This window comes from Mirounga leonina, unplaced genomic scaffold (genome assembly GCF_011800145.1).
Source record: "Mirounga leonina isolate KUSES-001 unplaced genomic scaffold, KU_Mleo_1.0 Mir_115, whole genome shotgun sequence".
Lineage (NCBI taxonomy): Eukaryota > Metazoa > Chordata > Mammalia > Carnivora > Phocidae > Mirounga > Mirounga leonina.
The window spans coordinates 10,987,517-11,013,674 of NW_023270268.1; the positions used below are offsets into that span (position 1 = coordinate 10,987,517).

Consider the following 26,158-nt stretch of genomic DNA (forward strand, 5'->3'; position numbering starts at 1 on the left):
TCCATTTGTGTATGCCCAGTGCCAACTGTGCCTGCCATAGTAAGTGCTGAATAAACGGATGTATGGATGACTCACCTAGTGGGTCTTGTCAAATCTCACGCGGGGCATCTCATACGAAAACACAGAGGCTATTATTAAAGAAAGCCCCGTCAATACTTTTTCTGTCACGCAGCTACTTAGGGTCCGGGGGAACCTGCTTCAGATGTGGGGCCAAGACTGAGGAACACGGCGCCACGTGAGAATGCAAAGTAGAGAGCCCAGAAATCCCGGGACCCCAGTAACACTCCGGACTCGAGCTGCACAAAGCCTCTTTTGCAGCGGGGCGGCCCATTTCCATCTGGGCGCGGGTGAAGTGCCGGTGTAGGCGGGGGACCGCCGCCGCTCAGCCTGAATGGGGGTGCGAGGTGGGACGGCAATGAGAGTGCAGGAATTCCACGCCGATTGCGGGGTTTGTAGACCCGAATGAAGAGTGGGAAGGAGCACTGCTCACCCGACACACCCCAACCCGCTCTGCCGCAGCCCAAGGCTGCGGGTGGAGGGGGCAAGAGACTTCTCAAACTGAGTCCTGTAGAACGGGGAACACAGCACAAGCGCCTGCGGGGCTGCCCGCGCACGCGCATTCCTTCCGCGCGGTCGACGGACAGCAGCGCACGCGCGGTGCGTCCTCCCTCATTCCGTCAGTCCCCTCAGAGCCCGCGGCTCCGCCCCCGCAGACCACGCCCCGCTCCCGTGTGCCGAATGCTCCATATCCGGGTTCCCGCCGCCGCCGCCGCCGTCGCCGCCGCCGTCGCCGCCTCGCTCATTCAGCTTTGCCGGGAGTGGTGTGATTCCCGACCAAAATGGCGGCTGTGGGGCGAGTTGGCTCCTTCGGTTCCTCTCCGCCGGGATTAGCCTCGACTTACACAGGGGGCCCCTTGGCTAACGAGCTAACATCGGGCAACGGCGGCGCCGCGGCGGGAGACGACGAGGACGGGCAGAACCTTTGGTAACGACCCCACCCTTCCCTGGGTCCCCGCTGACACTCCCGGCCCTGCGGACACCTCGGGATCCCTTGCCGAGGCCACTACGTTCTCGGCAGCCCCCGCCCAAGCGCGCCGAGGCCGGGTCGGTCCCTCCCGCGGTGGGGCCCCGGTCCCCCGCCTCAGCGTGCGCCTTTGCTCCCCGCTAGGTCCTGCATCCTCAGCGAGGTCTCCACCCGCTCGCGCTCCAAGCTCCCCGCCGGGAAGAACGTACTGCTGCTGGGTAAGTGTCCCCTGCCTCGCTCCGCCCCGCTCGGCCCCCACCCCGGTCCCGGTCAGGGTCCGCCCGCCCGCCCGCTCGCTTTGTGCGGACAGTCGGGCCCGGCCCCGCCCCGCCGCCGGACCTGTCGCTGACAGCTGGGGGAGAAGGGGAACGGGGACCCCGGCCCCGATACCTGTGGGGACCCGCCTTCCCCAGAGCCCTTTCTCCCCAGGATGTGGAGGTGGCCCTGACAGCCTCCCGTGGGTAGGACAAAATGCGGTAGCCCATCTGAGGGATTCTAGAGGCTTGAGGTTTACCTAGAAAAAAAGGACGGTTTTTCTTTCATAACAGAAATTGCTAGCAGGAGGCTCTTTGCAAGAGCTCCAGTGCAAATGGCATGCCATTAATATTTAATAGCTGATTCTTTGTGTAATTGACAGAGAAGCTAGAAATTGAGACCGGGTAATCGTGACAAATGTTCTTATTTGATTCAGCTTTTTCGGGTACAATGGACTCGTGTTGCAAATGCCTTTTTAACTGTCACTTATAATTCTGAAATTTGTAAAGGACAGTAGAACACCTTACTAGTCCAGTCCCTTCAGCCAAATGATTGTAATAAGGAGAAATGGTCCAATGTCTCAATTCTGTTCTGTAGCTCCTCTGCTCTCTGGAAGTTAGGTATGTTTCTTTACTGATTCTGAGGGTGGGCGTGTTGGACATGGAGGGAGAATAAATCACAGATTCACATTTTTGCAGGCTTAGCTCCTGAGTCATTTACAGAAGACATTTCTTTCATATTCTTTAAATGCGAGATAGTGACGTTTGCTTATAAAATGAAGGTTAAATTTTAAAACTTTGGTATTGGTGTCTCAAGACTATTTTTATGTACATGTAAAAACAGGAAAAGGAAACAAAGAAGTCCAATGCTACATGACAGGGTCTGCTTTTAATAAAAATGTTTAGATAGAGAAGAATTACCTATTTTTATAAATTGCTGCCAATCTAGTATGTATAGGATTCTTGATGTTCTTTATTACATGGAGCTCATTGAAAAATTAGTTTTTACCTCATTTTTAATGTGACTGAAAGTCCCTACTGCATATTAACCTGGGTTCAGTCACGGCCCTATGATCTTAAACAGGTTCCTCGATATCTATAAACCTTAGTTTCTTCATCTTCACAGTGGGTATTATAGAAATAATAATGCCTCCCTCCTAGAGTTATGGGGAGGACTGATGAGATAATACTTGTAAAGTGATAACAGCACGGTGACTTTTTGTGATGGATTTCTCTTAACTGAATTAGAAAATGTTTTATTAGAATTCTCTTTTTGAAAATTGAATTAGTGTCCACATAAGTGATATTTATAGGGCAGAGATGGATTAGGATCCAAATGCAAAAAAAAAAAAATCCCAGAAAATGTTTTAAGTTTACTAATTTAAACAAATTACTCTTAATTGCTAAACTAAAATGGACTTAATGTGACCTCATTGAAGCGGATTATTTTTTAATGACTCTAAAAAAGACTTCAAATACTGCCATTATAAGGTTAAGATTCCTGAACTTTGTTTTCATTTTGTAAGTTCCTCCCAGTTATTTCTATGCATTAGATATTACTTAGATGGTTTGTTTGTAGTGAAACAAAAGTGACAGTTTTGTTCATTTTTGATGTCCCTGATGTGCTGAGGTTGCACCATGCTTTTTTTTTTTTTTTAACCCTTTTTTGACCCTGCTTTTGACACTGGATCAATGTATGTGACTGAGTATACTTAGAGGCCCCAGACACTTCTATCCTTCCATACTTAGAATAGATTAAGTTTCCTCCTTTATGAGCTTAATAGTTTGTAAGGCTCCACCTAGTATCAAGTGATACAAGCTTGAAATTTAAACTTTTTCTTTGAGTACTACTGGGATTTTCATCAAAGTTCTTTTCAGCTTTGGAAGAACAGATTTTTATAATGATTACATAAATAGGATTAATTTTTTAAAATATCTCTAAAGATTTCTTAAAGACATTTTACCATCACACGTTATGGCAGCATTCAGTCTGTGCTGGTGGAGGGAAGAAATATATAAATAGGTATAACTCAAAGAAAACTTTGTTATGAGTTTGAGGGTGCTAAGCAGGAGGATGCTTGGCCTTAATGTGTCTTCATGAATTATGGTGATCTCTGGAGTCCTGTATTTAAAAAACAAAATCTGGGACTGTAATAAGGTTTTACATTTCCAGAAACAACCTAAAAAAGGAACAATGACCAAGGCTTGCTTATGTACCCCAACACAGATTGTAGTTTAACCTTAGCTTGCTACATGGCCTCCCCTCCCACTGCCTATGGGAGAAGAGGATGAGGACCAGTAATGTATACATGTGTATGAGCCATTCTCAAAGCATTTTCATATAAATCCTAGTTTATCTCCTCTGCTGCCCTCCTTCTTTCACCACCTCCAAATCTGAGAGGTAGATGTTAGCACCAATTTATAGATGAGATAATGAATTTTAGAGACCTGTTAAGTGAGTTTTCCAAGGTCACACAGCTATTAAGATCCTCTGTTCTGTCACTCTGGCTTGGCTTTCCAACTTGATATAGTCCCTTGCAAGGGAGAGAGTGCCATGGATGCTTCCTACTGCGTAACTTTTTAAAAAGGCTATCTTTGAGTAAAAATACTAGTAATTATTTTAAAGTAAAATCCAAATATTTGTTGGATTCTAGGAGGCAGCTTATTGAGGCACACCACTGTGGCCATGGCAGTCGTGTTTAAGCAGTCATTTAATCTACCTAGGACTGACCCATAGTGAAATCCAGAAACACTGTGACATTAGTGCTTAACCATTTTCTTTCTTGAAAGATTTTGAGAATGGACTTCAGTAAAGTTTGTTTTTAATATTAAAGGTAAAACTCGTGCACGTATTTTAAGTAGGATTTAACTTATAAATTGCCCTTGGAAGAACTGATTGTAATTATATTTTAATAGCTGCTTTTTAAAGGGCACTTTCTCCATATCTTGGTTACTTTCTTCTGTTTTGTTAAGAAAACTCCCTAAGGAAAATAATAGTGCCTAACATTTATAGCGCACGTACATGTACCAGCCATGAAAGGATTGTTTACAGAATTTGATTATCCCCTTAAAGATTAGGAAACAAACACGGAGCTTTTAAGTAAATTGCTGAAGGGTTATACAGCCAGAAAGAGTCAACATCAGGAGTCTAAAATGCGTAGCCTACCTCCAGAGCCAGTATACTTAACGTATACACTGAACTGCCTCCCTAAAGGAAAAGAGTTCTCTTTGTAGGAAAAGTAAGGTGTTTAACAGTTTATATTAAGGAATTTTATCTGATTCTCCTGATGTGTCTGTTTCATTGCAAAAAATCTCACTGATTTAGATTAAATGAATTCATTATTTACTAAGACTCATATATAATCTTGGCCCCCAGCACACTGCCTGGATTATAAATAGAACGTCAGTATAACTTTCTGATTTGAGGCCAACATAAATTAATGAAAACTAGTTGGCCCTTTGGTAAATCATGTAAGCCTCATCTTTCTCATCTGTAAGTTAAGATATTTGGATTTAGTGATCTCTGAAGTCTTGTCTGATCCCACATTCTTTAATTTGTTTAAATTCTAAAGCTTGTGGGTTAAAAATATTTTTAAAGAGGTATTTTGAGGACATATTGCAGTTGGACTGAAATAAAGAAAGTATTTCCTTGTAGATGTGGGCTCTTTGATTCTACCCAGGGAAGAAATCTAGAGTCTATATTTTTCCTTGAAGGCACTAGTCCAGGATTATGTACAGCCAGCAAAGCCCCACAAAATGCTGAGCATCTTCAGGAAGTATGTTTGAAACAGTCTTTCTTAATCAGGAATAAAACTAGCTTCTATTTATGCTTGAATTATTGGTAGGAAACCTCAAGATACATAGCAAAACTAGATATATAGTGGAACTAGAGATCTGTTCACAGAATTAACTTCTATGTGAGGACGGACTTTGAAAATAATGAGACTGTTCACTCTGAAACTGTTACCTTGTGAGGAGCTAGCTGGGATTAAAGATTATCAAGGTTTCATGACTTCTGGAAAACACTAGTTTTTATCAGTTGAAGTATGTTAATGCTGTTTTCTGAAATGATTGGTTATGGGAATATGCTACAAGGAGTGGAATGTTACCACATATTGGATATGGATGTGAGTTTTCCAAGGTCACACAGCTATTGGTGGTTGATATTGGATTGGTAATTTCCAAAGATATTGGATTGGTAATTTCAAAGAATAACAAAATTATTTACTACATGTTAGGTGTTGCCACTATTAAAAATATATCATGTGTAGTGTTTTGAGACTCCAGTGACATATTGGTATTTTATATTGGTCAGTCAGTGACCTATTATGTAAAGGGCCAGATTGTAAATAATTTAGGCTTTGTGAGCTATATGGTCTCTGTTGTAAATACTCAACTCTCCCCTTGTAGCCCCCAAACAGCCATAGACAGTACATAGATGAATGGGTATGGCATTGTTTAACAAAACTTTATTTACAAAAATAGGCAGCAGACCAGATTTGTGTGCTGGTTTGTGGACCCTTTAGGGTATTATGGACATCAATTTTACCAATAAGCACAGATGCCAGTTAATAGAGTTTTCTGGCTAATGGAGTATGATGCTTGGTGCATAATAGGGGCTCAGTAAATAAATGCTGAATGAATGATGACGAGCTTTTACTTAAAGTATCATTGTTATTCCAGCTAGAGTTATAGTCTGAGTATAGATTTAAGTGGTGTTAAGAGGAGTTCATATATTTCTTCCAGTGCTGAGAGAGAGCTTGAGCATGAGTGAACAAGGGCACAGCTTGAGTTAGGAAAAAGAAAGGACTCAGTAAGTGAGTGACCATGAACCAATCTTTTTGGGCCTTCTTTTACTTATAAAATCAGGGAGTAGCTGTTAGAAGGACCTCACAGATTATCTCTTTATTCATTTGTTCATCAAAAATTTATTAGAACATGCTGTGCATAAAATGCTTTGCTGAATCATCTGTGGAAACCAGAAGTAAATAGGACTCCGTCCCTGCCCTCTAGGAGCTTATAAACTCCTGTGGGAAAAGACTCAAAGTAGTAAAATCAAATGTGTCTGTATGAAATAATTGCTAAATAGGTCACATAAGATTTTGCAGAAAAGGTGGTATCTGAGTAAAATTTTGCTAAGTAAGATGGGGAGGAGAACACTGTGGCTGCCGCCTAAGGGAGCATGTTGCAGTAGCTAAAAAACTAGTGGAAAGGCCAGGGCAGCTCAGGTGTGGTGGGATCCTTACCTACAGGCACCAAGTCTGGGAGTCAGCCTTCCTACCGTATGAAGCTGTGGGATTGTGGGTGAATTACAACCTCCTGATCTGTTAGCTGAGATTCTTTGATACTTACTGAGATTAAAAGAACTAAAAGAAATTATGTCTTAAAGCACTTTCCTCTCAAAATTGGAAGTCACTATTTTAAATTGTAAAGTAATACATGTTTCTTGTCAGAGTGAGAGAAAATATTATGAAGATAAGACAATGAAAACACATGATCCCACCACCTAGAGATACCAGTGTTCATTTTTTCTATGTGTCTCTGTTTGTTTTTTTTTTAAAGGTCTGGGCTTTTTTTTTTTAAGATTTTAAATTTATTTATTTGTCAGAGAGAGAGAGAGAGTGAGCAAAAGCAGGGGGAAAGGCAGGCAGAGGGAGAAGCTCTCAGCAAGGAGCCTGATGTGGGACTCAATCCCAGGACCCTGGGATCATGACGTGAGCCGAAGGCATACGCTTAACTGACTAAGCCACCCAGGTGTCCCTGTATTTGTTTTTTAAACAAATAGGCTCATACCTTATATACTATTTTGAAATCAGATTTTTTTTTTTTAATTCATCAGGGTTGGGTTTTTTTTTTTTCCCATGATAATAGATATGGTTTCCTCCCTTTTAGTGACTGAATAATATGTATAGTTATGCCATAATTGTAATCAATGGGTAGACAGATTATTGTTGTATTTAATTTTCCACTTGCCCAATATTATCTTCGGGATAAATTCCTGTAAGTTGAATGGCTGGATCAAAAGTATGTATCTTTAGGGTTTTTCTGTATATTACCAAACAGTCTTTTAGGAAAGTTGTGCCATTTTACATTCCTACCATCAGTATGTGAGAGTACTTGTTTACCTAGCACCATTATTAACACTAAGGATTATTCACTTTAATCTTTACCTGTCTGGTAGATAGGTTAAAAATTGGCATCCTAATTTAAAGGCAGTTGAACTGTAGAATATGTACCTTATTTATTGATTAAAAACTGTTACTTTAGTGTAACTTTGACCTACTGGAGCATAGGAACTGTTAATAACCATTGGGATTAGCATTTATTGGCTATGATACATCTTTATTTAATTAAACTCAGTGGTTTTCAGTTCATGTCTAGTCAGTCTGAGAGAGTGAAGGAAATGATAAAGGATAAATTCTGTTTTTTAATGTGGATTACTGAATGATGATATTCAAAGGTAGAGCTTTGGCCAACAGATGGGATGGGAACATCGTGTGTTATGCGTGTTGCTTGGAGGTTCTGCCTTATTATATAGCATGTTCACTCTTTTACAGAAGAGGGTTTTGAGCCCCAGGTTACACAGCTGAACTGGGATTCAAAATTGAGTTTGTCTAACTTTCCACTGTACAGGTACTCCTTGACATATTAGAGGGATCTAGTCTTAACAGCCTGCGTACATGTTTACTTAGAACCACGGGGTGCAGATGCTGCAGCTGATTAACAGCCTCTCCCTGTTCTTGCCAGCTGAGGCAAGGGAGGAGATGCTCTTTGTGAGATGGGGAGCAAACCAAAAGCCCCCACCCTGCCTGGGTCATCCAGATAACCTATGGAAGGCCACATAGCAGGTATGAGCCCAAAAGTAGTTCCAGTGAAGACCCCTCATGGCTCTTGTCACCAGAGCTTTCAGATAAAATAGGTAAGTTATTTTATCTGAAAGGACTACAAGGGGAGAGTTGAATATTTACAACAGAGACCATATAGCTCACAAAGCCTAAATTATTTACTATCTGGCCCTTTACATAATAGGTCACTGACTGACCAATATAAAATACCAGTATGTCACTGGAGTCTCAAAACACTACACATGATATATTTTTAATAGTGGCAGCACCTAATATGCAGTAAATGTCAGGCCAAATAAAAAATGTCAACTTCACAATGTTGGTATCTCACTTGGATAAAGAAGGAATATGGAAGGCTAGAATTCTTTCTATTCTGATTATCATGATGCTGTAGGCCATAATGTATCCGATAGAGCTGTGGAGATGTGAATCAAAGCTCTACACAGAAAGCAGGTATCAGGCACACAAATCTGTGCAAAGCAAGAAGAGCACAGTGTCTCAGCCTTCCACCACAACAGGAGAGGAACCTGGGAGAAAAGGGAGGCAGAGTACAGCTTAATTTTACCTTTTGTCATCCCTGTTTATCTCAAGTGAAGACTAGAAGCTGCTCCAAGTACAATGGCAATGTCTGTAGTGTTTAGGAGCATTGCTGGATTCTAATCCTGACCCTTCTTTAGCAAATTGCTTAATCTTTCAGATTATACTATTTACCTTTTAGGATTATCATGTGGATTATAGGAGATAATGTTTGTAAAACACTTATAACAGTGGCATACACTGGAAGTGTTCAAGATAGCTATTATTAATATATTATGAGTACTTAAGTGTTTTGCTTTGACTGCTCGTTTTCATGTGATTTTGGGGTTTGTTTTTTTTTTTAAGATTTTATTTATTTATTTGGGAGAGAGCGAGAGCAGAGATAGCAAGAGAGAGCACAAGCAGGGAGGAGAGGGAGAAGCAGGCTCTCAGCTGAGCAGGGAGCCTGATGCGGGGCTCGATCCCAGGACCCTGGGATCATGATGAGACCCAAAGGTAGACGCTTAACTGACTGAGCCACCCAGGCGCCTGTGATTCTTGTTTTTATGTTACATTTTTAAAACACTGTTGATATCTTATAAAAGAATTTTACTTCTGGTGTATCACTGACCAAGAAGTAATGAATTGATAATAGTCATAGAACTTTAAGTCCATCACCATAAATTTTGTCTGCTTTTACCCCCCTCTACTTAGAACATGGGGGGCAAATGGAAACACTTGACTTTCCAGGTTTACACAACTAATTGTGATATTGTTACAGTTGGAAATCACATCTTCTGAATCTGTTAATTAAATTATCATGTAAAGTTTATGGACATTACCTGTGGTGTTGAATTAGAGATCTGTGGGGGTGATAAAACAGTATCATGAGCATACCTTTACCCCTCTATTGTTTTGGTGGAATTTATAGAAACTTTGTTTTGTAATCAATTTTATTTTCAAAATTGAGCTGAAAAGAAGTAAGAATTGATGGTTATTATTGCTTTATGCTAAAACTGAAGTTCTTTTGGGGCACCTGGCTGGCTCATTCGGTAGAGTGTGTGACTGTTGATCTCGGGGTTGTAGGTTTGAGTCCCACATTAGATGTAGAGATCACTTAAAAATAAAATCTTTAAAAAAATTAAAATAAAACTGAAGTTCTTTTAAGTGCATGGATCTTATACTTGGCTTACAGAGAGTGACTTATGTGAACAGTACTCAGACAAATAATTTGGAATACAGGCTTATTTGCTGTGAGGAATTTCACTATAATCTGATCAACAAGTCTTTCCTCTGGTCCATCCACTAAGAGGGTTTGGCCTGTAGACTATTTTTGTATGGCCAGCAAGCCAAGAATGGGATTGGTTTGTTTATATTTTTAAAGATTTGGGGGTTAAAAGAAAATCAAAGATGAATATGTGACAGAGACCTTATGTGAACTGCAAAACCTAAAATATTTACTATTTAGTCCTTTTACATAAAAAGTTTCCTGGCACCTGGATGAGGACATGAAAACAGCCCTATTAGAATATAATTTGATCTAATGAAATATTTCAGTTTGTTTTAAAAACATCTGTAAAATATGCCCTCTTTAAGAAACTAATATAAAATGAAAATTTAGATAAAATATTTAGAGAATAACTTTAGCATCATCATTAAAGGGTTCTTTATAGAAGGACTTTCATCTTAGTCTGTTTCAACAGGAGCTCTCAGTACTTGTGTAAATCTGTGTTTACAGATCATTAACTATTTGGCTGGCATACTTAAAGCTGGTCTGTCTGTTTCACTGCCAGCGGAAGGCCAAGGAACCGAAGGTAAAGCTTTCTTACAGTTTATACGTGACACGTAGATGAATTCTTCCAGCATTTTTTGAAGCCACACAGGCCACATTGCCTTATTTGCCCCTTTAAAGCTAGATTAATTGTAGAGAATGAAGTATATCTATAGTTATTTTCCTTTTATATTACTGCTCAAACCATTAGGCTCTGTGTTTTCTTCGAAAATAACTTGGAATTTGGTGATTTTTGTTTCCTGAGTGGTTTGGTCATTAGAGATGGTTTTTATTTTGTTTATGTTTCTCCATGCTCTCCGTGGTTCTTTGTGGTTTTGATAATGTAGGAGAATTTTAAGATCTCACTCTAAGTGATTCTAAGAAGTGTTTATGTGATTTTAATAGTTTGTATCATTGATTGATGTATTGTAATGCCACTTAGTGTCATAAAAGTCACCCAAATATTCCTATATTTCTGGGGGGGGGTTGTCTTTGGTCCTTTTATTTATGTATTTGGCATTGAATACTTTCTTTTTTTAAATTTTACTTTTTGACAGCTTTCACCCATCCTCCCATCTCTGCAACCACTAATCTGTTCTCTATTAGATCTATAAGCTTGGGGTTTTTTTCTTTTTCTTTTTAGATTCCACACATAAGAGAGATCATACTGCATTTGTCTTTGTCTGACTAATTTCACTTAGCATAGTGCCCTCAAAGTCCATCTATGTTGTCACAAACGGCAAGATTTCATTCTTTCTTATGGCTGAACAGTGTGTTATCTGACATCATCTTTATCCATTCATCAGTGGACACTTAGGTTGTTTTCTTATCTGGGCTTTTATAAATAATGCTGCAATGAACATGAGGGTACATGTATCTTTTCAAGTTAGTGTTTTCATTTTCTTTGAATAAGTTACCCAAAAAATGGAGTTGCTGGATCATATGGTCAAAATATGATCAAAATTTTTAGTTTTTTGGGAAACCTTATACTGTTTTCATCAATGGCTGCACCAGTTTAGACTCCTACCGACAGGGCACAGAGGTTCCTTTTCTCCATATCCTCTCCAACGTTTGTTTTTTCTTGTCTTTTTGATATTAGCCATTCTAACAGATGTGAGGTGATATTTCATAGTGGTTTTGATTTGCATTTCCCTAATGATTAGTGATGTTGAGCATCTTTTCATGTGCCTGTTGGGCATCTGTGTGTCTTTGGAGAAATGTCTGTTCATATCTTCTACCCATTTTTGAATTGTATTGTTTGGTTTTTTGCTAGTTGAATTGTATGAATTCTTTATGTATTTTGCGTTTTAACTCCTTATCAGATATAATGATTTGCAAATATTTTCTTCCATTCAGTAGTTTGCCTTTTTATTTTGTTGATGGTTTCCCATGTTGTACAGAAGCTTTTTAGTGTGATGTAGTCCCACTTGTTTATTTTTGCTTTTGTTGCTTTTGCTTTTGGAGTCAGATTTTAAAAAATCATTGCCATACCACCTATGTTTACTTCTAGGAGCTTTATGGTTTCAGATCTTATGTTCAAGTCTTCAGTCCATTTTGAATTAATTTCTGTGTGTGGTGTAAGATAGTGGTCTAGATTCATTTTGCATATGGCTGTCTAATTTTCCCAACATCATTTATTGAGGAGACTGTCCTTTACCTATTGTATATTTTTGGCTCCTTTGTCGTAAATTAATTGACCATATATGCTTGGGTTTATTTTTGGGCTCTCTGTTTTGTTCCATTGATATATGTGTCTATTTTTATGCCAGTACCATACTGTTTTAATGACTGTAACTTGTAATAGAATTTGAAATCAGGGAGCATGATGCCTCCAGCTTTGTTCTTCTTTCTCAAGTTTGCTTTTACGTATCCAGAGTCTTCTGTGGTTCCATACACATTTTAGGATTTTTTTTTTTATTTCTGTGAAAAATACCACTAGAATTTTGATAGGGATTGCATTGAATCTGTAGATTACTTTGGGTTTGAAACCACATAAGCCCCATGGCCCTGCTTGCCACTTTAAAGATATATTAATTGTTTAGAATTAAGTATGTATATAGCTATTTTTCTTTTGTTCTGTTTTTTTTTTTTTTTTTTTTTTTTTTTTTTAAATTATTTGGAATTTAGTGACTTCTGTTTTTTGAGTGGTTTGGCCAGTAAAGATGGTTTTTAAATGTCTGTCAATGCCAAATATAGGTATCCTGCATTTTAATATATTTTAATCCTTCTAATTGCATAATTGAATAAAGAGAAGGGGTTCATGATGGACTTTTTTAGTATTGTCAAGCATATTAATCTTGGCTGTGGCAGGGAGCTGAGTACTGACAACTCAGTCCAAGCTTTTCTAAGTTTAGTGAAAGAGGTATGTATTATGAGCTTACACAATTAATTGATCTGTTATTGATGAGAGGTAGCCATTTGAGTTTTACAGATATGAATGGATTTTAATCTATTTTAATAGATTGTGGGGAAAGGCCCAGGACAAGTGATTACAGATGAGGTATAGTTACGAAAATAGAGACTGTAGTTGTGATTAAGAGGTAATGAACATTGGTAAAGGATCTTCTGACTATAGCATGGGCGCTCTAGGGTGAATGTGTACCTTCCAAATGAGTATGTTTAAATCCTACCCCACAGTGATGGCATTAGGGCGTGTGGTCTTTTGTAGATGATTAGATCATGAGGACAGAGGCCTCATGAATGGGATTGGCCCTTATAAAGGAGACACCAGAGAGCTCTCTCACCCCTTCTGCCATGTGAGGACACAGTGAGCAGACAGCTGTTTCTGATCCTGAAACAAGCCCTCATTAGATGTCACGTCTGCCAGTGCCTTCATCTTGAACTTCCCAGCCTCCAGAACTGTGAGAAGTAAATTCTGGTGTTTAAAAGCCATCTAGCCTATGGTGTTTTGTTATAACAGCCCAAAAAGACTAAGACAACATGGTTTCTGTTTTTGTTGAGCAAGCAGGGACAGTGTCTGTTAAGAATAGGGTAATTTCTGATCCCTAAGTACCTTAAAAGCAAGGACTTTATATCCTGCTTACTGTTAAGAGAACTTGCCCAAAGAATATTTGTTGAATGAAGGAGCACAGACTTGACAGACTTACGTTCTGCTGAAGGAAACCCATAAATGAGCTGACACACTGCACCGAAGTGTCTTAAGTGTACAGTGTGTTGTTGGGAGTACGAGGGAGTGCGCTTAACCAGACCTAAGGGGCAAAGAAAGCTTTCTAGAGCAAACTAAACTGAGACCAGGATAAGCTGCGGTTCTCCCACATGTGAGGGGAAGGGAAGAAATACTCCAGAAAGAAATGGCAGCATGTGTGAAGATTCAGAGTTGGGAGAGACCACCCTCTCTAATGCTCTGCAAGACGTTGTGAATGGCTGGAGCCTAGCATGTGGGTTGTGGGACATGGTGGGAGAGGGGCAGAAAAATTAGGTGGCTTTTGTAAGGAACAGTGGGCTTTATAGTTGGCACTTTATGGCAAGAGCAGCAGGAAGACCCTGAGGGTTTTTCCCGACATCTTGCGAAACTTCCAAACATGTTAAAGGAATTTTACAGTGAATATTCATATACCCAAACCTAGATTCTACTATTAAACGTAACTGTATATGCTTTATCACTGTCCCACCCCTTTTTTTAAGCATTAGAAGTAAGTTGCTGATACTACTTTACTTCACTCTAAACACTTCAGCTTTTGTATGTCATTAACTAGAATACCCCGAAGGGTCTTAAGAAGGAGAAGTGGCATGAGGAGATTGTTGCAGGAAGATCACTCAGCTGCAGGATGGGGAATGGATTGGTGTGTGATACGAATTTAGTGGGTGTTCACTTTTGAGGAGCATGTTTGTATAGTGAGAAGAGAACCAGGCAGAGGCCATGGGTTAAGTGCCTGAAGACATAAAAAGAGAAGAAAATAGTCTAACAAATAATGTGATTAGAAGATGTATATAACAGTAGAACAAAACTGCATCTTTGTAATACCAACAGCATTTTTCACAGAACTAGAATAAACCATCCTAAAATTTGTATGGAACCACAAAAGACCCTGAAGAGCCAAAGCAATCTTGAAAAAGAAAAATAACACTGGAGGTATCACAATTCCGGACTTAAGTTATATTACAAAGCTGTAGTAATCAAGACAGTATGGTACTGGCACAAAAATAGACACAAAGATCAATGGAATAGAACGGGATACCCAGAAATAAACCTACAACTATATAGTCAATTAATCTTGACAAAGCAGGAAGGAATATGACCGTCTCTTCAACAAATGGTGTTGGGAAAACTGGAAAGCAACATGCAAAAGAATGAAACTGGACCACTTTCTCACACCACACACGAAAATAAACTCAAAATGGATTAAAGATCTAAATGTGAGACCTGAAACCATAAATATCCTAGAAGAGAACACAGGCAATAATGTCTCTGACATCAGCCGTAGCAACATTTTTCTAGATTTATTTCCTAATGCAAGGGAAGTAAAAGCAAAAATAAACTTTGGGACCACCTCAAAATAAAAAGCTTCTGCACAGTGAAGGAAATAATCAACAAAACTAAAAGGTAGCCTACTGAATGGGAGAAGATATTTGCAAATGACATATCTGGTAAAGGGTTGGTATCCAAAATATATAAAGACCTGATACAACTCAACACCCCCCCAAAAATAAAAATAATAATAATACTCCAATTGAAAAGTGGGCAGAAGACCAAAAAAAAAAAGGCCAGAGGACATAAACAGACATTTCTCCAAAGAAGACTTACAAATGGCCAGACACACGACTGATCATCAGGGAAATGCAAATCAAAACTACAGTGAGATATCACGTCTCACCTGTTAGGATGGCTAAAATCAACAACACAAGAAACAACAAGTGTTGGCAAGGATGTGGAGAAAAAGGAGCCCTCCGGAATGTAAACTGGTGCAGTCACTGTGGAAAACAATATGGAGGTTCCTCACAAAGTTAAAAATGGAACTACCTTACCATCCAGTAATCACACTACTGGGTATTTACCCAAAAATACAAAAGCACTCATTCAAAGGAATACAGACATCCCTGTGTTTATTGCAGCATTATTTATAATAGCCAAACTATGGAAGCAGCCCAAGTGCCCATCGATAGATGAATGGATAAAGAAGATGTGGTATATATATACAATGGAATATTATTCAGCCATAAAAGAATGAAATCTTGGGCGCCTGGATGGCTCAGTTGGTTAAGCGACTGCCTTCGGCTCAGGTCATGATCCTGGAGTCCCGGGATCGAGTCCCGCATCAGGCTCCCTGCTCGGCAGGGAGTCTGCTTCTCCCTCTGCCCCTCCCCCCCTCATGTGCTCTCTCTCATTCTCTCTCTCTGAAATAAATAAATAAAATCTTAAAAAAAAAAAAAAGAATGAAATCTTGCCATTTGCAACAACATGGATGGAGCTAGAGAGTATAATGCTAAGCAAAGTAAGTCAGTCAGAGAAAGACAAATACCATACGATTTCATTCCTATGTGGAATTTAAGAAACTAAACAAGCAAAGGGAAAAAATGAGAGAGACAAACCAAGAAACAGGTTCTTAACTATAGAGGAGAAACAGGTGATTACCAGAGGGGAAAGTGGGGCAGATGAGTGAAATAGATGAAGGGGATTAAGCGTACACATTTATCATGATGAGCACTGAATAATGTATAGAATTGTTGAATCACTCTGTTGTACACCTGAAACTTAATATAACACTGTGTGTTAACTATACTGAAATTAAAATAAAGAACTTAATAAAAAATATTAATAACAAGAAATTAATGCAATTTAAACTTGGCACAAGTTATAAGGCACCTGGGTGGCTCAGTCAGTTAAGTGTCTGCCTTCAGTTCAGGTCATGATCCCTGGGGTCCTGGGATCGGGGTCCTGGGATGGAGCCCTGCATTTGGCTCCCTCCTCTGCTTCTCCCTCTGCCCCTCCCCCTGCTGTTGTGCTCTTAAGCTCTCTCTTTCTCTCTCTCAAATAAATAAAAGCTTTTTAAAAAATAAATAAACTTGGCACAAGTTTAAAAACTTTAAAACTAGGCTAGCTATTCAGTGTTTTGGTAAGGATTTTTTTAATATTGTAAATCTATGTAAATACTACATATTATTGTCTCATGAACTTAGTTAGTAGCAATATCATGTTAATACTTATAATAAAGGTGAGTTGAGTTTCTTAGATCTAGGGACTTATTCCTAGAGAACATTCATGAGTTCTCTGAAAATTTTAAAATTGTTTTCATTTTCATGTTAAACTTAAAAAAAATTATATATGTCTTGGATCTTCTAAATGACCATCTTTGGATCTAAATGCTGCCACAAGATTGCAGTACTCCTGCATCGGTGTTTATAGTCCTGGTGGTGACAAGCTGAGGCCACGTAATGCAGACAGAACAGAGAGAGGACACACAAATCTCAGGCTCAAAGGAAGTATCCCAGAGCAGTTAGTATTATATTCGGTTGTATTAGCCAGACTGGTTCTTTTTATGAACTGTTTTCCAACATTTCATAGCAATAAGTATCACCTTGAATAGGCAATAAAGAACTTGTCATTAAATAAGTACTTCTTTTTCAGGGCTATTTTTGCAGTGTACTATTAAAATGGACCAATAAAATAATAGATTGGGTTGAAAATAGTAATATCTATGATAATTGACAATGAGTATTTCCATGATGATCCGTCATGCTTAAAATGGAAATAATGAAATTAACTAGTAAAAAATACATAAATGCTTCTATTAAACCCAATACTGGCATTTAATTTCAGCAAAACATCATTTGTTATATTGATTGCTAATTTGAATTTTATCAATTCTATAATTTTTATGGCATTTAATATATAATGTCTTCAAGTAGTTATTCAAGAACTGTAAACAAGGGACGCCTGGGTGGCTCAGTCGTTAAGTTGAGCACCTACCTTCGGCTCAGGTCATGATCCCAGGGTCCTGGGATCCAGCCCCACATCGGGCTCCCTGCCCGGTGGGAAGCCTGCTTCTCCCTCTCCCACTCCGCCTGCTTATATTTCCCTCTCACGCTGTCTCTCTGTGAAATAAATAAATAAAATCTTAAAAAAAAAAAAAACAAAAAACTGTAAACAAAAAGAATTTAAAGCATTTATATCTAGTCACCTCAGTATTCAGGAGCACTGGACATAAGAATAATTTAAATCACCATGTGAGGAGATCTGTGAAAACTTTCTTTTAAAGAGTCCAAATAGGCAAAGCAGAGGATTTTTAGGGCAGTGAAACTATTCTGTATGATACTGTAATGGCAGCTACATGTCATTATACCCATATAATGTAGAACACCAAGAATGAACGCTCACCTAAACAGTGGACTCTTTGGGTGATAATGATATGTCAATGTCAGTTCACTGATTGTAATAAATGTACTTCTGTGTCCAGAGTCTGGGACGTTGTATAGATGTGGGGATGGGATATTCAGAAATTCTCTGAATTTCTCACTCAGTTTTGCTGTGAACCTAAAACTCCTCTAAAAAACAAAGTTTATTGGGGCATCTAGGAGACTCAGTTATTTGAATGTCTGACTCTTGATTTCGGCTCAGGTCATGATCTCGGTCGTGAGATCAAGCCCTGTCTTGGGCTCTGCGCTGAGCATGGAATCTGCTTGTGATTCTCTCTCTCCCTTTCCCTCTGCTTCCTCCCCCACCACTTGCATATGTATGCTCTCTCTCTCTCTCTCAAAAATAAATTTAAAAATCCCAAAGTTTATTAATTTAAAAAATCTGAGTCTATTCTAGAACTAGAAAGAAAAGAATCGACATTTCTCTTATGACAGACTACTTTCCTGAAAGGAGTCTTCTAAGTTAAATTGACATCAACTGAAAACTGATTATCCCACAGAAACAATGTTACATATTATAGGCAAAAACTTAGTGCCCAGACTTGTAATAGAAGCTTAAATCAACAATAAAATGCCTAATTTTCTAAAGTATATATGCATCCATAAAAGTGGTAATCAGATAAAACTTCATTTTTTTAAACCCAGGATTTATCTTTTCTCTTTAATTCCTAGCTTAGATGTTAGAAAATAAAAAGATACCTTAAAAAGGGTCAGAATCAGATCGGTTTATTTCAACTTTTTAGTATTTCAAATGACTTAAATATAAAGGTTTCTGAATTAAAAAACGTACACTTGTAGATAAGCATAACAAAAGACCCAAAACCATAATAATATCACCTAGAAATAGTCACTGATTTGGTTATCTCTAGTGGTGATACTATGGAGTGGTTCTTCAGTGCAGAGGATCATAGGAGAAGGGAGGGAAAATTGAATGGGAAGTAATCAGAGAGGGAGACAAACCATGAGAGACTCTTAACTCTGGGAAACCAACTGAGGGTTGCTGGAGGGGAGGTAGGTGGGGGGATGGGGTAACTGGGTGATGGGCATTAAGGAGGGCATGTGATATGATGAGCACAGGGTGTTGTATGCAACTGATGAATTATTAAATTCTACATCTGAAACTAATGATGTAATATATGTTGGCTAATTGAATTTTAAAGAAAAAAATATTATGGAGTGGTTCTTTAAATAACAAGTTTGTATCTTCCTTTTAGTTTATCTAATTCTAATTGTAAAGGTTTAAATCCATAGGCTCCAAATAGGTTTTGAATCCAAATTCACGACATCAACAATACAGTCAATCTTAACTACATATGCTCTATTTTAAATTCTTGTAGCCATCACTAGAGCATGGCTGTTTCCTTTTTCTGAGAACTGAAGTTGAAGAGTTCTCCCCTACTTACGAGACCAGAGTTTATTCCTCTGAGTAAATGTCCATCATTCATTTCACTGGACTAATGATTCTCAAATGTGCCACACTCACCTGGGGATGCTTAATAAACACATTGCTGGGCCTCCCTCCTGGATTTCTGGGGCAGGGTCTAAGAGTCTGCATCTCTAACAAGTAACCAGTGTTGCTGATGCTGCTAGTGTAGGTACCACGCTTTGAGAACCATCGCATTTGACATTTACTACACTGAGCACTAGGAATACAAAGATCCTTATATCAAAGCCACTGTCCTCTAGAAGGCTCATAAACTGGAGAGGGAAAACAAACAGGAGATAATTTCAAGATACTGTCATTAGGACTACGCTGGAGATAAGCAACAAACCAGGAAGCCAGCCCTAAGGAAATACTCTGGTTTTGCCTGGAAGTCAGAAAGGGCTTTGTAGAGACTGTACGTAATACTTTAGCCAAATCTTGTGGTGTTTAATGAGCCATGGACAGTTAGTCATTCCAGGCAATAAGGAAAGCATCTACAGAGGCCTGGAGGCAAAGAAGTGTCTTTCTACAAAGGACAAATAATTTGAATGCATGAGCTTTAGGATGTGAGGGAGAAAAGGAGTTGGAAAGTGAGAACAAGTACGGCATGCCAGATCAGGAAGGGCATCTTTTGCCAGGCTGAGAAGGTCAGACTTTATCCTGAAGATAATGGGGAGCCACTGGCAGTGTTTAGGTATTGTAGAAAGACTGCTATGGCAGAAGTGTGGAAGACTGACTGACAAGGATAAATTTAGGAGTAAGAAAACTAGGTAACTCGATATTAATGGAGTCCTAGCAAGAAATGAGGTAGGCCTGAACTAAGGTATTAGCTAGTAGGGGGGACAGCTGTACTCAAGGCAGACTTGGTTGGGAGCTGGCAGAGAGAGGAGGAGGAAGACTCAGAAGTCAGAGAAGGCTCTCCCTTGCCATTGCTTCAGTAACATCCCTCTCTCCTACTGTACCACTGACCTCTGAGGTGGCTGGTCCCTAGTCTTCCTTGCAGGCTGCTTTTCCATCCCCACGCAACGTTTGTGTTGCCCAGGGTTTCTGTCTCAGACTTCTGCTCTTCTCACTCTGAATGTAATTCCGGCAGCAACTCCACACACAACTTCAACACCACCTATACCAGTGACCCACAGATTTCCTTCCAGCCTCAGCCTCTCCTGAACTGCTTACTGGTCATCACTACTTGGATGTCCCATAAATACCTCACGTTTCAGTATGCACAAAAACAGTATCATTCTCTTGCTACCTTACCCGCAAACACTCGCTTATATAATTATTAATGTAAGATTCCAACTTCAAAGACTTTCTAAATGCTTGTTCCCTCTACCTAGAACATATTCTCTCTAGAAACCTCTATGTTGCCTAAACTTCTGCCTTCTCTCAAATATCACTTCCTTGGGTAGGCCGTTCCTAACCACCTCATTTAAAATCTTAACCTCCCTTACATTCCTATTCCTTTTCATCTTATTTTTCTCCACTGAACTTAACTAACATGGTATGGATTTTACTTAGTCACCCCCTACCCTCAAAAGGTCCAGCGGAACAGGCATTTTTGTTTTTTGTTTACTGCTGTATCCCCAGTACCCAGAAAGTACCTGTGACTACAGTGCCTGTTAACTCTGCACTTTCCATAGTGAAATGTACATTCCTAAGCCTCTTACAGGGCAGCCACTGATACATCTGGTCTCAGACAACAAAAATTGCCCCAAAATATTAATGAATTTCACAAATCCCTGAATGAAGGTATAAATTTTGTTCCCTTAATCTACTTCGGGATTATTTTAAAACTTTATTGTGTATTAATGAGTTTGAAATACAAAAGCCTAAGAAGTTAGGAGAGAAAAAGGATAAAATTTCAAGTCTGTCAATGTGTTTCTATATAACAAAAAACAAAGGATTGTTAACTGCTCCCTTTGTCCATATCCTAGTCAGATGGAGCCATCAGTGGCTTCTGTTTCTAGCTCCATAGCAGGAGCTGCAATCCTTTCCAGAGTGCCCTCTACATTCATTTAAGCAATAGTAATTCTAACATAACCCTGAATGGGGAATGGTGATTATCTCCCATTTGGCAGATGACAGTACTGGAGCTCAGAACTGCCAAAGATAAGTATCTTATTCAAAGTTTCATGGGAAATGACAGGAGCAAGATCTAAATTCATATAAATTTAAGTTCGAAGCACACTCTTTCCAATATGCAACAGTGCTGCTATTTTAGAGGCCATTAAAATAATACTGTTTATTATTTTTACGTTATGACTCATAAGAGAAAAAGGTATTTCTGCTCCCAGGGGTCATTTCTATTTTCAGAAGAAGAAGAAAATGATTTAATACATTCTTTGTGGGCTGCCTCTGAGTGACAGGTGGATATATTCCTCTTCTCTTGATTCTACCTCTAAGGACTGGGAATAAAGTTTGTTTTATTATACTAGTAACTTCTTCGCTCCTGAAATTTTAAACGATGATAGTTGTGCCTCTTAATATTCAGCACCTTGGAGATCCATTTTAAGATAAATCTTACAACATTAATTTTGAAAAAGAGTATACTATCAAATAAATGTAATATGGTAAATACGATAGTTTGAGATTTTTTTTCCCTACTCTGCAATTTCAGAATTTCTCACTTCTGGTAACAAATTGGAAGTGTTCACATTGAGAATACAGAACAGTTCATAGACACATGCAGGCTGTAAGGATATCTAATGAACTCCTCTCTACTTAGAGATGAGAAAATTGGGACCAGGCTAGTCACAAAGATTGTGGGAGCATGGTAATAATTCAAGCCTTGCAAGAGAATCCAAGTCAGCCTTCTCAAGAGTGTGACTCTTGTTTACTCTCAGGAGAAAATGGAATGAAGGCAAAAACAGAACATCTATTCCCAAGAATATTCTAACATAGTGCTTGGCACAGAGAAGATTCTCACGATGTCTGAAGAAGCACTTTGCTAACTGAAACAGAATTTTTCTGGGAGCAAAACTTCTATTCACTACTCCTCTCTTCTTCAGCTTTAACAATATTTGGAAGCTACAGTTGGTTGAAAATTGAACATTCATATTTTACACACATTTTAAGCCCATTTCTTCTTTTCATAAGTCTTAAGCCTCCATTAAAATGACCAATTTCTGCAGCTGTCACTTTTTCTACATCTAAATGAACTCTGACGTGATTTGTCTTGATGGCAAATGCAGACATCTGAAAATAAACCTGTTTCATAAAACATCTGAGAAGGCCAATGAAGACATATTCTGCAGACAAACTCTCATGTGTTACCTACCATTTCTATCTGAGGTATTTATAAAGATGCAGGTTTTTTTTCTTTTTCTTTTTCTTTTCTTTTTCCAGGATTTTATTCAAATTCAGTTTAGTTAACATATACTGTAGTTCCATTTCAGGAGTAGAATTTAGCGATTCCTCATGTACATATAACACCCAGTGCTTATCACAACACATGCCCTCCTTCATATCCATCACCTATTTAGCTCATCCCCACACCCAGCTCCCCATTTTTTTCTTTTAAGTTTTTTATTTAATTTAATTAAAAAAATTTTTTAAGTAGGCTCCACACTGGGCGTGGAGCCCAACTCCTGGCTTGAACTCATGACCCTGAGATCAAGACCTGAGCCGAGATCAAGAGTCAGATGCTTAACCAACTGAACCACCCAGGAGCCCCAAGTTTTTTATTTTAATTCCAGTATAGTCAACATACAGTGTTATATTAGTTTCAGATGTACAATGGAGTGACTCAACAATTCTACACATTATTCAGTGCTCATCATGATAAATGTGTACGCTTAATCCCCTTCATCTATTTCACCCATCCTCCCCACATGCATCCCCTCTGGTGATCACCTGTTTGTTCTCTATAGTTAAGAATCTGTTTCTTGGTTTGTCTCTCTCGTTTTTTCCCTTTGCTTGTTTAGTTTCTTAAATTCCACATAGGAATGAAATCGTATGGTATTTGTCTTTCTCTGTCTGACTTACTTTGCTTAGCATTATACTCTCTAGCTCCATCCATGTTGTTGCAAATGGCAAGATTTCATTCTTTTATGGCTGAATAATATTCCATTGTATATATATACCACATCTTCTTTATCCATTCATCTTTCGATGGGCACTTGGGCTGCTTCCATAGTTTGGCTATTATAAATAATGCTGCAATAAACACAGGGATGTCTGTATTCCTTTGAATGAGTGCTTTTGTATTTTGGGTAAATACCCAGTAGTGTGATTACTGGACGGTAAGATAGTTCCATTTTTAACTTTGTGAGGAACCTCCATACTGTTTTCCACAGCAACTGCACCAGTTTGCATTCCCACCAGCAGTGCCGGAGGGCTCCTTTTTCTCCACATCCTTGCTAACACTTGATTTTTGTGTTTTTGCTATTAATATTTTTTAAGTCTACATTTTATTTTTGTTTGTTCTACATTCTTTCTACTCTTGTTCAATATATTACCCCCACCTCTCTCCGTTACTATTATTTCTTATGACTTCATGGTTTTGGTGAGGCTACAGCCAGAATTCCCTGCCCTGGTCAGTTTTGATGTACCATCCATCCTCCATGAGTGTGGCCCGTGGGTGGGTACATGACCCAAACTGGGCCAGTTAAGAGTCTTTACAACTGAGGTGCTTCAGACTGAAAGCCAGTAGGGAGAGTCTTTTGTTCCTTGTATATTAAACTGGGATGACATAAGAGTTGAACTTCCTGAAAAGTACCCAAAGACGAAGCCATTTGTAATAGGGTAGAACCAGACTTAACAGGAAGGGCTGAGACACCAGGACAAAGAATCTTGGAGGTGAAGTCTGCATCTTTAGCTGTATAATTACCTAGATCTCTTCCATCAAATTACCCTTTTGGTTGCAGTTAGTTCCAGTTGGGTTTTTCAGTTGACACTAGAAAGCATCCTTAAATAATCTATATTATAATTAAAAAGAGTTGTCCTCTTTTACAGGTGAAGATGGAGCTGGAAAAACAAGCTTAATAAGAAAAATTCAGGGAATAGAAGAGTACAAGAAAGGAAGAGGGTTGGAATATTTGTACTTAAATGTTCATGATGAAGACAGGGAAGGTGAGTGTCATTTATATGTAAAACAAGTTTCCTGAGGCCTTTCCGAGTTGCACTGCTGCTCATATTAGTCTTTGACTTTTCTTAGTGTGTCATTTTTCACTAGGAGTCCTAGTCTGTCACGCTAGTCAGTGAGTAGTTCTGTGTGGGCATACTTTTATTGGTTTGGGATTGGGATTCATAGAGTGATATTTTTTAACATCTTAAGGTATTCTGGTGTGCAGACTAGGTTTCTTGCTGGCCTTGAAGAATCTCAGTGCTTCAGTTCACTTCTCCCTCAGAGAGTGGAATAATAGTATCCTAGGCTTCTTTTGTTGACTCCCTTTTCACCTTCTCATTTTTGACACAAAAATGTCATCTACTCCCCTGCTTTTTTCAATATGATCAGCCATTTTTTTCTTGTATACATCACTTGTCTTCTCATTTTTGTGTATAATATCTTGAATATGCATGGCTATCTCTGCTGATAAGAAGAGAGAGAGAGATCCTGATGGTAAGAATAGAAACATGTAATTCATGTTGGTGATTTGGGATTTAGAAAAAGAAAGTAGAGGCTGCTGGTGTTCTGTGTTGGCAGTTAAATCATTTTCCTGAATGTTTGTTAGGCCTTTACTAAATTGATAGATGTGGCCTACCTAAATAGTTGACCCTTGTCAAAGGAGACCTCTCCTGTGGAGGTGCCCTAAGATACCAAGTAGTGTTGTTAGTTGGATAATGAAATAACTTAATCCTATTGCTTTGGTAACTTTCTTTTGTCTATTATAGATCAAACAAGATGTAATGTATGGATCTTAGATGGAGACCTGTATCACAAGGGCCTCCTTAAATTTTCACTGGATGCCATTTCTCTGAAGGACACTCTAGTTATGCTGGTTGTGGATATGTCAAAGCCTTGGACTGCTTTGGATTCTCTACAGAAATGGGCAAGTGTTGTTAGAGAACATATTGACAAATTGAAAATTCCTCCTGAAGAAATGAAAGAAATGGAACAAAAGCGTGAGTAGTCTAGAAATACTAATATAGATTTCAAACACCTATGTCCTAGCTATTGTAATTGTAGGAATTTTTTACTTTTAATAAGGTTTAATGAAGGATACATAATGTGACTACTGCTTTTGAAATTCAATTTGATGTGCTAGGTTTTAATGTAGTTTTAAATTGGAAACCTATACATAATGGCAGACTCTTTAATAGAGGTGTCTTTTCTCCTTTGCTGAAAGGCCATAAATGTTCATTTTGAGAAGTAGGTTTCAGGATTAAAAAAAAAAAATTGAATCTTTCTTCAGCTGTTCATTTTCAGCACTTTCATTTCTTAATAAGTAGAGCAATCTTATCAACCTTGTCAAAATGAAATGTGCCGCAAAAACATTAACAACATAAAGATGGTAAGCTGGTTTTATGATTAACAAAGTATGTATTTTGTATATACCCATGTAAATTGGAAATTTTTAAGTAAATTATGAAAACGATACAGGTCATTTTTTACAAATTGTAAGCCAGTTGTCACAGGTCTTAATTTCACTGAGAGCTCTTCATTTGCCAATGTTGTACTTTGCTTAAGAAAATATACAGATGAATGCTGCTTTTCTTTGTTATTGTTAGCTGATTATAACTTCTAGGAGAAAATTGACAGCTTACTGGAATTTATATGCTAGGAAATAGTAGAGATTTAGGAGAATGTATGTCCTAAATCACTGAAAAAAATGTGTAACTGCTTTTAGTCTATACCTGTGTTTCCCTCTTGGCCATTGTCTGTGGGTCTTTTTTTCCCCAGAAGTTTATACTGTAGCACTGGTTCTCAATTTGTGGGTCCTAGGACCCTGTACTGTATCAGTACAGCTGGGAACTTGTCAGAAATACAAGCTGGGAACTTGTCAGAAATAC

At 38.7% G+C, this 26,158-nt stretch overlaps 1 protein-coding gene across 1 annotated transcript in view; it reads left to right on the plus strand.

The window, feature by feature from the left end:
- The first annotated feature begins 696 nt into the window (after positions 1-696).
- Positions 697-26,158, plus strand: part of DYNC1LI1 (dynein cytoplasmic 1 light intermediate chain 1) — a 44,193-nt gene continuing 18,731 nt past the window's right edge. The window contains exons 1-4 of the mRNA XM_034993169.1: positions 697-985; positions 1,169-1,242; positions 24,161-24,277; positions 25,040-25,270. Of these exons, the coding sequence (XP_034849060.1) occupies positions 840-985; positions 1,169-1,242; positions 24,161-24,277; positions 25,040-25,270 (568 nt within the window). The 5' untranslated portion in view covers positions 697-839. The remainder of the gene's footprint in view (positions 986-1,168; positions 1,243-24,160; positions 24,278-25,039; positions 25,271-26,158) is intronic.